Source organism: Saccostrea cucullata, unplaced genomic scaffold (genome assembly GCF_032062105.1).
Source record: "Saccostrea cucullata isolate Sc308-1 unplaced genomic scaffold, CSIRO_AGI_Scuc_v1 ctg4061, whole genome shotgun sequence".
In the NCBI taxonomy this organism is placed as follows: Eukaryota; Metazoa; Mollusca; class Bivalvia; order Ostreida; family Ostreidae; genus Saccostrea; species Saccostrea cuccullata.
The window spans coordinates 27,501-39,572 of NW_026931625.1; the positions used below are offsets into that span (position 1 = coordinate 27,501).

The 12,072-nt window shown below is 32.3% G+C and overlaps 1 protein-coding gene across 1 annotated transcript in view; it reads left to right on the forward strand.

Annotated features, from left to right (window-relative positions):
* The window catches only part of LOC134233159 (uncharacterized), a 15,781-nt gene extending 9,374 nt beyond the window's left edge, over positions 1 to 6,407 (forward strand). The window contains exon 3 of the mRNA XM_062715152.1: positions 4,253 to 6,407. Within this exon, the coding sequence (XP_062571136.1) occupies positions 4,253 to 5,811 (1,559 nt within the window). The 3' untranslated portion in view covers positions 5,812 to 6,407. The remainder of the gene's footprint in view (positions 1 to 4,252) is intronic.
* The last annotated feature ends 5,665 nt before the right edge of the window (positions 6,408 to 12,072 follow it).

Here is a 12,072-nt window from a genome sequence, read left to right on the forward strand (position 1 = left end):
ATTAAGGACGATCCCATATCTGGGCCACATAAGTCTAACTGTGGAGAGGCTATACCTGGCAGAGAAGACTTCCATATTTTGCTAACTCTTTCGCACCGAACTGCTAGCCAGGGGTGGAGCTGAAAGCGAGAGTGACAAGCACAGACACACTGAAACACACACTATACGCATCACACAGCCATTAAGCAGACTACCATCTGCTTAATTAAATTATCTCATTAAGGACGATTCCATATCTGGGCCACATAAGTCAAACTGTGGAGAGGCTATACCTGGCAGAGAAGACTTCCATATTTTGCTAACTTGCTAGCCAGGGGTGGAGCTGAAAGCGAGAGTGACGAGCACAGACACACTGAAACACACTATACGCATCACACAGCCATTAAGCAGACTTTGTTGACCTAGATCTCACTTATCTTAAAATAATTTTTAGAGAAACTACCCAAAATATTGTTTGTGAGAGCTATTCAACTTCATTGACCATTTGCCGTGACCTTTCCTTTGATCATTACTTAAAATTAGCTAAATATTCAAGAAAATGTATATTAAGCTAAATGTATTTTTATAAAACTTTTTGTGTTTATTATTAGAAGAGAACTATTCAATGGCATTAATATTTTTGATCTTAATTTAAAATTTGTTTTTAGCAAAGTATTTAAGAATCTATTCAACAAATGATGAGGTGACTTGCGGCCCCCGGTAAATTGACAAAAATAAATGTCTAAATTTTACTCAAATTTTTGTATGTAACTAATAACTGATTTGTGTACCTTTATAGAATACTATTTTTAACAAAAACAGGAACGTTATTTGAAAGATATAGATCTTTTATTGGGGTATGGGTATCATGTTTACATCCAGTTCCCATTGCATTTTAACCCCGCCCCACTCTTGCAAGCCCTCAAAATATACGAGCGCAGGTAGGTACAATTTTTCTCCTTTTGCTGGTCACTGTATTTTATTGAAATCTACCAATATGTGAAAGGAGAAAATTGTACCTAACTGCGCTCACATGCTATTTTTTTAAAAAATGTAAAATCTAGCTGGCCTTTACTATTATGAACAGATCGACGGAACTGGATTTTCTGACGTAAGAATAAATTCATATGCTAATTGAGACACTGGCGATACTTTCTAACTGACCAATCAGCTAAATGACATTCGTTACGAGTGAGTACCACAAAATACTATGGAAACATGCTGGAATTTTACTGCTTTCTGATAATTTTTTATGCATTTGAGTCAAAGATTAGACACGGATCTACATATGTACAATTTCCGAGATCACAGTGAAATTTATATACAGTTACAAACAATTCATAAATATACATTAGTTTTGTAGCGTGTTTGGTGACCAATTCGCTAGGTCTACATGTATTCCCGAGTATTAGTGAATACAAGTTTCATGTGCATTTCTTGTCCTAAAAAACGTAAAATAATATAATTATTATAAAATGTGTCTGAAACATTGAAACTATTCAAAAGGCGTCGTATTTATTCACGCATGTTTGAAAACTATCAACATCGTTGTAGATTGTATATAATTCGTCGTGGAAAAAGGAGCCCTAGATAGCAGTTATGTCACGACATCATTTTCCATCAGTATTTATGACTTTGACTTCAAATATGACCTTTGACCTCACTTTTTAACTCAAAGAAAACAAGATAATTTTTTTATGAAAACTTATGCACTGATATCATTATTTGATAAGAATTTATGCTAAATAAATATATATTCAACAAAAAAAAGAAACGCATATTCAGATTAAACATAGTAATCTAAGTTTTCAGTTTAATCCTTATCTTTTTAAAAGTGATTTTAGAGGGTTTTGATAAAAAATTAAACATATCATGTGTTGCGAGTAGAAAAATGAAGTTTATGTCATGGTCGACGCCTCCAAATTCTTGGGGCATACTGTCTAAATTAATCCATATGTCCTTTGCGACGTCTAAGCGCTGGTGGATTTCCAGTATACGGATACCGTGCACGAATACCAGCTCTTCAGTCTCTTGCGAACAATTTATGCACTTTTATGCTGATTTTTTCTTCCAGCAATTGTAGCAGCAGTTTTTACAGCAAGTTCTGAATCACGTGAGGTGCCGAAGGGGGGGGGGGGGTTCAACGGTCCTGCCTGGGTGTGGTTACCTGCGGACGGCTAATTCTTGGTCTTCCAAAATTAGTTTAACGGCTGCAAGGCCCATTGATGTATTCAAAATGCAGTTGCGACTTCCTGTTGCGTAGCTCCGTTTAGTATGATCGTTAGCCTTGTTGTGTTCATCTTTGTTTCGGTGTGGCATTGCAGCATCAACACTGCAATCAAATCTTAAATATGGGTTTAATCGGAGTGTTAATAGTTTCTCTAAATCTAAAATATCAACGAAAATAGACGTCCGATTCAGAAGAAATCGTGAAAAACACTACTTTCATAAACACATTTAATCAAGGGAGATAATTCAACACTTTGGTTTTTAAACCCCATGTTGTCCTTTAAATAGGTCACAGGTATCCAATGATATAAAAGATAGTTGTTCCATGTACATTTGAAAAATTTCTTTGACGAGTAAAGCAATATGCGTTTCTTTTTTTGTTGAGTATAGATTTATGTTGCATAACTTATGAGCCTTGTTTTGGCATTTATGCCTTGTGGGCACATTTCTAGCATTGGTTAAAACGTGTGTAATTCAGACTGGTTTTCAAAAAGACTTCGACTATTAAGGAGGAATGTCACACCAACTTTTTATTTTATAGATCTCTGAGTCAACCGTTTTAAACAATGGTTTCAGCATTGAAAGGCCGTCTTTCGCTCTTAATTATTTTTTATGATTTTTTTTTTTTTTTTTTTTTTTTTTTTTCAAAGAAAATCCAAAAAAATATTTACATCTAAATGAGATGCTTTCTTGTAAAAATTTTGCTTTAAATGAATGCATCACATGAATACCTAATAAAATATGTAAAGAAAAGCCGTATAGATATTAAATTTTTTTAAATAAAAAAATATTTATGAAAATAAGACATAATTTGTGAATATTTTTTAAACTTGTGGTTAAAATCTTCTTAAAACCAGTCACAACTTGGGAGAACATGTTCATTAATCATATTTATAAAAGAAATTGAAACGAAATAGCCAAATTTTAGAGAAATTAATTTTCTTTAATTTTGGCCAATCCCAATCAAAATTAAACTGATCCCAACCATAATTGTACAATTATTGGAAATAAATAACATTTCCCCAAGAACACTAGTCTGTTTAGGTGTTATAAGGGTTAAAACATTTATTTATTGTACCTGACAATAAAATAGATTTCTTCTTTGTAAATACATGAAGAGGCAATAAATTAGCTTTTTTTTCATTTTGTGTTAATTTTGATCGGGATCAGTTTAATTTTGATCGGGTTAGGCCCAAATATTACATGTAAAAAAATTAATTTCTCTAAAATTTCTCAATTTCGTTTCATTTTCTTTTTAAAATATGATTGACAAACATGTTTTCATTAGTTGTGACTAGTATTGTGGCGTTTTAAACCATAGGTTTAAAAAATATTCACAAATAATGTGTTTTATTTTCATAAATAATTTTTTATAAAGTCTAACCAGCCTTTCTTTACATATTTTATAAGATATTCATATGATGCATTCATTTACAGCAAACTTTTAACTCGAAAACAACTTATTTGGATATAAATAATTTTTTTCATTTTCTTTGAAAAAATACAAAAAAATTAATATAAAATAATTAAGAGCTAATATCGGCCTTTCAATGCTGAAACCATTGTTTAAAAAGGATGACTCAAAGATCTATAAAATGAAAAATTGGTGTGGCATTCCACCTTAAATATACATTCACATTTAGTCAATTGACTAAGCATGTTGATTTTTTCCTCAGAGAAGCTCCTTAAGTAAGCCTCATTTCACTGGAAAATAATAATAATAAAAAAAAAGAACAAGGAAGTAGAATTTCATAATAAAAGATTGCACTAATTATAATGGGACCTTTGTGACAGAACTTCATTAAATTATCTCATTAAAGAACACCAAATAGGTCTTTTGCTACATTTTGTACAACGCACTAAAATTTATGTTGAAGGACCCAGTGAAATTCGGGCATTTGTTATTGCAGATGTTTTTCAGACACTCATAATTTGATATGTTTACAGCCGCACACTCCTTTTAGTACTCGCACTGATCATTGCAGACTAGTACTGTATTCAAAATATACAAAAATATTTAATTTTAAATTTTATGCTTTTACAGGATTTAAAAAGACTATAAATTACTTGGAGAACAAAGTATTCTGCCGGCCTGAATCCTATGAAGATGCTGTTGGTTTTTTGTCTACAAATTGCCACATCACTCTGATTGGTCCACCAGGATCGGGTAAAACTTTTATGGCTGTCCAACTTGCAAGACAACTATGTGGGAAGAAAGAACTGTCCCAGTTGAAGTTTTGTGAAACACTGCAAGAGTTGACAGCATTACCTGAATCGGGAAACACATACCTATATATCATTATGGATGATTGGATAGATCGTTACATGTACTACCCTCCAAAATTCAAAGAAGATACAAAATTATTTGATCATATTTTTGAAGATTGCTTAAAAAACAAAAGAATGCGAATAATTTTTACAGTCCAAGAAGATAGATGGAATGCATACGGGGATCTTTTGTCAGATCAAAAGTTGTTTTGCCAAGACAGTTTGTTCTTCATAAATAACAAATCATTTAGTAAAGAAGTGCTGCAACATATGATTAAAAACCACTTACAGTATCATGAGACTAAAGAAGTGTCCATGAATACAAGAACGGAATCTGAAGAAGAAAATTTGGCAATGGAGAAAAGGAATAAAAGCAACGAAATCAAACAAGCATTTGCGAAAGATCTGAAAAGTGATCAAGACTTTTCTTTACCGGTAATGATTGATTTAATCTGTGCAAATAGATTTTTAGTGCCGGGAAAAACAATTTTTTTCAAGGATGAATTTTCAAAGATTTTGCAAACTTTTATACAGAACTGGTTGACTTGCATATCAAATGATGATAAGAATAGCTTTTGTATTCTCATGTTTGCAGCTCTTCATGGAGGAAAAGTTAAGCTAGGTGATTTTACAAGCAAAGTGTTTCATCCCATTTATGAAAATGTTTGTAAAGAGTATGGATCTGAATGTCTAAGGGACATTGAGAGAATTGAAGTATTGTTAAGGCAGAATGAACGTTTAAAGGGTTGTTTGTACCAAGAAAATGATTTATTTGTTTTCCGTCATGATTCACTATTATGTTTCGTGCTGAAGTTTCTCACAGAAACCAAAGATGCCAGTTTCTTAATTAGAAATGCTGATATTGAAATTCTTCTTAAAAGATGTTGGATAAAAGAATCGATAGTAAAAATCTTTGAAGATTCAGCAAAAAGTTTGATGCCAAACGACCCAGTTGGGACAGTCATCATACCTATTAATTCAATAAAAGACTTAGCAAAGAGAATTTACACAGATATGATGGAAGGATATTCTATTCCTGATTGGTCTCAACATGTTTTTACGGAACATAAAACATTTTCTACAATGGGGAGAGAGGTACTTAAAAAATCAGATGAAGCCAGACCTGACCTTTTAAAGAAAATCCTACCAGTTGGTGATGAAAGTCAAATGAAATTATCTGACGAAAGTAGAATCTCGAACGTAACGGAGGAAAGTACTCAGAACATAGAGAAAGATGCACAGTCAAAGGCAGCTAGAAAAGATCATAGTCTGATTCGATCTGAGAAGGAATGTAAACAAGGCAAGCACAAGGAAAAGAAAATTAAAGAAAAATAGCGGGAAAAAAGGAGTCGAATTCTCAAAAACGAGATTCTAAAGAAGGAGAAAAACAAAGCAATGTAGAAGAATCACCCCAGATTAGCCTTTCTCCAGATTCGATTGAGGTAAATTTACCTGGAAATGATTTTAATCCAAATGAGCATGCAGAAAACAGTAACCAGCTTGAAAGGAAGAGAAAGAAAAATAAAGATAAACTTTCCCATGATAAAAAACAGACCAATTCAAAAAAAGTGGGTTTGGACAAAAATAATGAACAAACACCACAACAGAGCCAAATTTCTGTAGATTCGACTCCGGGAGATACTAGTACACCTGTGTGAAAATATGCAGACACCATGAAAAAGTATTGATGAGCGATGGGTTTTGTTGTACATGTACCAATTACACAATCGATATGCATTTCTGTGAAGTCGATATATGTATATACTATCTGTTTCTTTTTTTATTCCGTAATAACGCAGATTACAAATAAAAACAGTAACAATTAGATATACTAGATAAAATATGTGTGAAATATTTTTTATGATGTTAAGAACTCTTTTTTACACTGCACCTAAAGAGCTCTGATTCTATGGCATTTTCTGCAATGAGAGTGATCTGACCTTAGATCTAAATTCAAATGAATAGAAGATTTACTGTAAGTCACTAAATTCGTAATCAATGCAACTATTCTAAACATTTTAGAAGGCCAAAATAAATAAACTGAACACATTATTTACATGTATTTTTTCATTGGAAGTAAACAACAGTGATTTCTGGTCACTGATACTATATTCTGTTTGAACATTTTTCCTGGTGGTAAATGCCACATACCATATATTGGAAATTAAATAGATAATCTGAATATTTACATCCTTATTCAATATAGTTTTCTCTTCTCAGTGGCAAATGAATCATTTTCCACTTGTAATGTAGAGGGAATGTTGAGAAAAGGAGAAGAGAGGGAGAAGATAGTAGAGAAAGAAAGAGACACAACTTTCAATATATTTTGATTCAAGTTTTTAAAATTTTTCATTAATTTCCTTGCAGTATACTGTATTATTGTGTATTTCTCAAAATTACAAGTTATTTTCACAAAAAAATCGACAACTTTTCCGTCAGCTATTTCCTAAATTTTAAATGTTTTGGTTGTTTTAAACTTGCTGAAGAAAAATATAATGGTGGTGTATATATACTGAGGGGAAAAAGAAACACAGGATGAAGGTGAAATATTATCATTTTTAGCTCTACTGGTCAGAGACCAAAAGAGCTTATGCGACAGTAATGCGTCCGGCGTCCGTCCGTCCGTCTGTCTAGCTGTCTGTCTGTCTGTGAACAATTTTACAAAATGCTACTTCTCCTACAGTTTTCGTCTGATTTCGATATAACTTGGCACACAAATAGACTAGACTAAGATACACAATTCTGTTTATCGGTTACAAAGTTACAAACAAAGCAGTTAAATGTTTAGGTATCTACTTAGGTCATGATAAAGAGGAATGTTACAATAAAAACTGGATGAGAATATATCATGATATGGAAAAACTCTTTGAATCCTGGAAACGTAGAAAACTAACTCTTTGGCAAAGCGTGTATAATTCGGACACTGGCTATTTCAAAATTGATATATGCATCGTCAATTTTATGTCTTCCCGATGAGAACTATATTAAGAAAATTCAAAGATTAATTTTTAATTTCATTTGGGAAAAAACGGAGAGAATTAAACGGAACACACTGATTGGTGACATATCACGAGGCGGACTTTCTATTGTCGATGTTGAATGTAAACTAAAATCATTGAAAGCAGCGTGGATTCCACGATTACTAAATTCAAAAGGTTTACTGTTCGATATTTTAAATGATTTTTGTAAAAAACTTAATGTTGATATCTATTATCTTTTAAAGCTTTCATCAATAGGTGTAGATAGCTTAAAAAATATACATGTTCCTTTATTTTACAAAGAAGTTCTAAGTTGTTTTAATGAATGTAAAACTGAATTAAACTTTGATAAAAGATCTTCTGATGAAATTTTGCAACAGCCAATCTGGAATAATCGCAATTTGGTCTATAAAGGAAAAGCTATTTTCTTTGACAATTGGATAAAATCTGGAATTTTATATATATATGAATTGTTTGATGACAAGGGTTGCATCAGACCACTTGAACATTTTTCCAATATAATTGACAAATCTAATTGGCTATGTGAGTACAGAATTCTTCTGTCAGCTACTAAGAATATTCGAAGAACACACAATTTTTCAAATGCAAGCAACATAAATAAACAAAATGTAATTAACTTCAACTTCCCTTTAGGGAACTTCAACATATCAGGAAAATCAAGTAATTTTTTCTACAAAAATCTTATTGAAAAAAAGTTTTGTAAACCCAGTTTTCAAGCCATATTATCTAAAGATTTTGGAATATTTGAGGAATCAAGTTGGAAAAATATTCATGAATGTAAGATTTTAGATATAAGAGATAAACACATAGCAGAATTTAGCTACAAACTATTGAATAATATATTATGTAACAATGCTTATGTGAGTAAGTGGAAAAAAGATAGTTCTCCTATGTGTATACATTGTAACAAAATAGAGAATGCAAAACATCTGATTTTTGAATGTGATAATGTGTCTAATATATGGAATACTATAAGCAGTTTTTTATCATTTAAAATTCAGTGGAAACATATTGTTGTTGGGTTTTTCCATGAAAAAAATGATAAAACTAGATCTCTTAATTTACTTATTACGTATGTGGCATATAGAATTTATAAACATAAAATGTTATGTAGATTAGAGTCTTTAAGTGAAACTGAATTTAATTTATACAATCATATAAAAAAAATCAATTTGTTTCTACACTTCTGTATTACGCTTTCTATTTGTTAACACTGAGCTAAGGATTTTTGAAAATCTTTCAAAACTAATGTGAAACTTATATATTCTTGTATAAATACTACTGGGAAGGGACCCGTCTTCCCGTAGTGCTGTCAAAAAGGGGGGAGTAAATGGACTGCGAAACGTATTTGTGGCTCCCTCGGTCGACAGCTACACTGAAATTATATCTATCTTATTACATAATGTATACTGTATAAATATATTTTTTGAAAATAATTGTACTTTAATTTTTTTCTATATAATTTATAACATCCTGCGTGATGTCATAGGGACAACAATTTCATTGTTTAGAAGGAGCTTAGTCAGGGCCCCATCCCTGGCAGTTGCCTAATTTTTTTTCTAGTAATGCTAGTTTATATGTTGTTATAGATTAGGTCTGGGAAATTAAATTGTTAAAAAAAAAAAAAAAAAAAAAAAAATTCTGTTTATCGGTTTTTGATTCCGATGAACGGTGTTGCCGTGGTTAATAAAAATATAAATTTTGTGAAATTTTTTTAAAATGCTATTCCTCCTACAGTTTTGGTCTGTTTTCAATATTACTTGGCAAACAAGGAGAGTACACTAAGATACATAATTCTGTATATCAGTTTTTGATTTCGGTGAACATTGTTGCCGTGGTTACTAAAAATAGAAATTTCTGTGAAATTGTTTCAAAATGCTACTCCTTCTACAGATTTGGTCTGATTTCAATATAACTTGGCACACAAGTAAACTACACTAAAATATATAATTCTGTATATCAGTTTTTATTTCGATGAATGTTGTTGCCATGGTTACTAAAAATAGAAATTTCTGTGAAATTGTTTCAAAATGCTACTTCTCCTACTGTTTTGTTCTGATTTCAGTATGACTTGGCACACAAGTAGACTACACTAAGATACAGAATTCGATGTATCGGTTTTCTGTTTTTATGAATGATGTTGTCATGGTTACTAAACATAGAACTTTCTGTGAAATTATTTCAAAATACTACCCTCCTACAGTTTTGTTCTGATTTCAATATAATTTTGCACAGAAGTAGAATACACTAAGATACACAATTCTATTTATCATTTTTTGAATTCGATGAACATTATTGCCTTAGTTAATAAAGATAGAAATTTCTGTAAAATACTATCAACATGCTACCCCAAATACAGTTTTAGACCGATTATAATATAATGTGGCATGCAAGTAGACTACACTAAGAATATAAAGAGACTTAATCAAGGATCATTATTCTATTTATTGCTGTTGTAAAGTTTTAATTCCCAATTGCTACTTTGCTCTTCCTTTGCTATAAGTAAAAACTAGGAGAGCTACAGTCTCGACAGACTTCTGGTTCTTTATGTTTTTTGTAGTTTTTGTATTTGACGACAAAGATCATCTTCAATGAAAAAAAATTTAACCAAAACCCCATCTGATTTTGCCTCACAATTTATTGAAACTCATACAACGATACCCCAAAAACAGAGAAAATTTAAAAAAAATCTTTTTATCTTCAATGTCTCCTTTGCGCATCTTTCACAGCCTTGAGTCTCTTTGTATGGAGTTCATCAGTATGTTTATCCTTCATATTGGGATATTATTAAAACCTATTAACAAGACAGACCAGACCGGCTTGGGTATTTCGAACCTTTAACTCTTAGTCCCACAGATGAGATGAGAAGAAGATGGAGTTTATGGAGACCAATTGAATGGGTAAATGTGATTGTTTGCGAGAAAGTCTTAACAAACCCAAGCTATACTGGGCCGGGGGAAACACGCTGAAAAAAATAGGTGAACGGCTCCCGCACGCGCCAGTGAGAGGAACACCAAGGTAAAGTTGACCATCTCAAAAATCCAAATCGCGCAATCAGCTTCTTTCAGTTTTTTGGTGAATGTTAGGATTATGTTGGTGTGCTGTCACAGTTCTTATTTTTCATTTATATCGCTTTGTAATATGCAGTGAAATATGTGAATCATATAGAGTTATCGTTCTTTGTCAATTTTTTGAATTATCTTCCTTGAGCAGTACTCTTTTGTGTACAGAGTTCCTTCCCTCATTTTTCCGTGCAAATGGTTCAGCCGTTCGAGTTCCATCCGCGAAGACGTACATACATGTTTTGTTCTTTCTAGTACCTTGTTTTGATTTGTGGCCTGATACCATACAAGTTTTTTTATAGGAAACTTTTGGGACGTAGAGCATATTATTTGTACGTTATTTTCGGTAATTTTTTTTTTAGAAGTTTTGTGTAGTGTAAACACTTTTCAGTCAGGTATTTTTCACGAAGTAATAAGTCAGAAAAGTTTTTAGAATTGATTATTGTTATTCATTTTATCTAGTAATCGTTAAAGTTATTGATCTATTATTATGGTTAGGTTTATATGCGAGCTTTTTTCTATTGAACTCTGCTAGAGTCTTTTTTGGTATTTAGTATTTGTTTTATTTATTTCAGTTATTTGCCTCTCTCATCCTCATTGACTCACTTACTCGCTCGCTCACTCATTCCCTTACGTACTGTAATAAATATGAAACCAGCACCTTGTGTTCTTTGATTATATGTGACTGTGAGGACTCATGTTTAGCTAGCTGTTCCAGACAGCATAGTACATAAATGTCAACTGGCCAAACCCAGAATTCGAGGATGAGTGATCATCTTCAAGACGAAGAAGCAGAAGAAGAAGATGAGGCCTCTCCCAGGCTGAAACGTCAAAGAGATTTAACTGCAAAAGGTGAATGTCTTCTAGACAAGTCTATTGACACTTACTCAGCTCGACTACAGAAATTATGGAAAAACGTTGATACCATTATTGAAAAAGTAGATCACACATCTTCTGAAAATCTCGAACATATCCTTCATTTAAAATCTTCATTAGAAACAAGAATAGATGTCTTTGACACACTCTTTAGTGAATTCTGTGGATTTGTGGAAAGACAACGTACCGAGAAATGTGTGTATGAACTACAAAGACTCAAGTTGTCAAGGAAGGGATATTCAATATTAATTGATTCCGCTTCAGAAAGCTTGGTGCGTTGCGAGAACAGTCATCACGGCTTCATGAGCGGAACCACCTCAGGAAGATGTCCATTCGAATAGATCAAAGAGATCGCACGAAAATGTTTCACAAATTTCTTCATCAAACAGTAAACAAAGTACATTGTCTGAGAAGAGAAAAAAGGCAGAAATTGCTCGTGCAAAATTAAAATATACTGAACTTGAAATGAAAATAAAAAAAGAACAATCCCTTCTGGTATTAGAAAGAGCGAAGTCTCAGAAGATGACGGATGATTTAGAAGCAGATCTACAATTACTCTCGATAAAAAAGGAAGTTGCGGTTGCTGAAGCCGAAATTCTCAGTGAAGAAGATGGAAGTCAATGTGGTCCTAGAGATACTTGTATTAAACATTTAGAGAG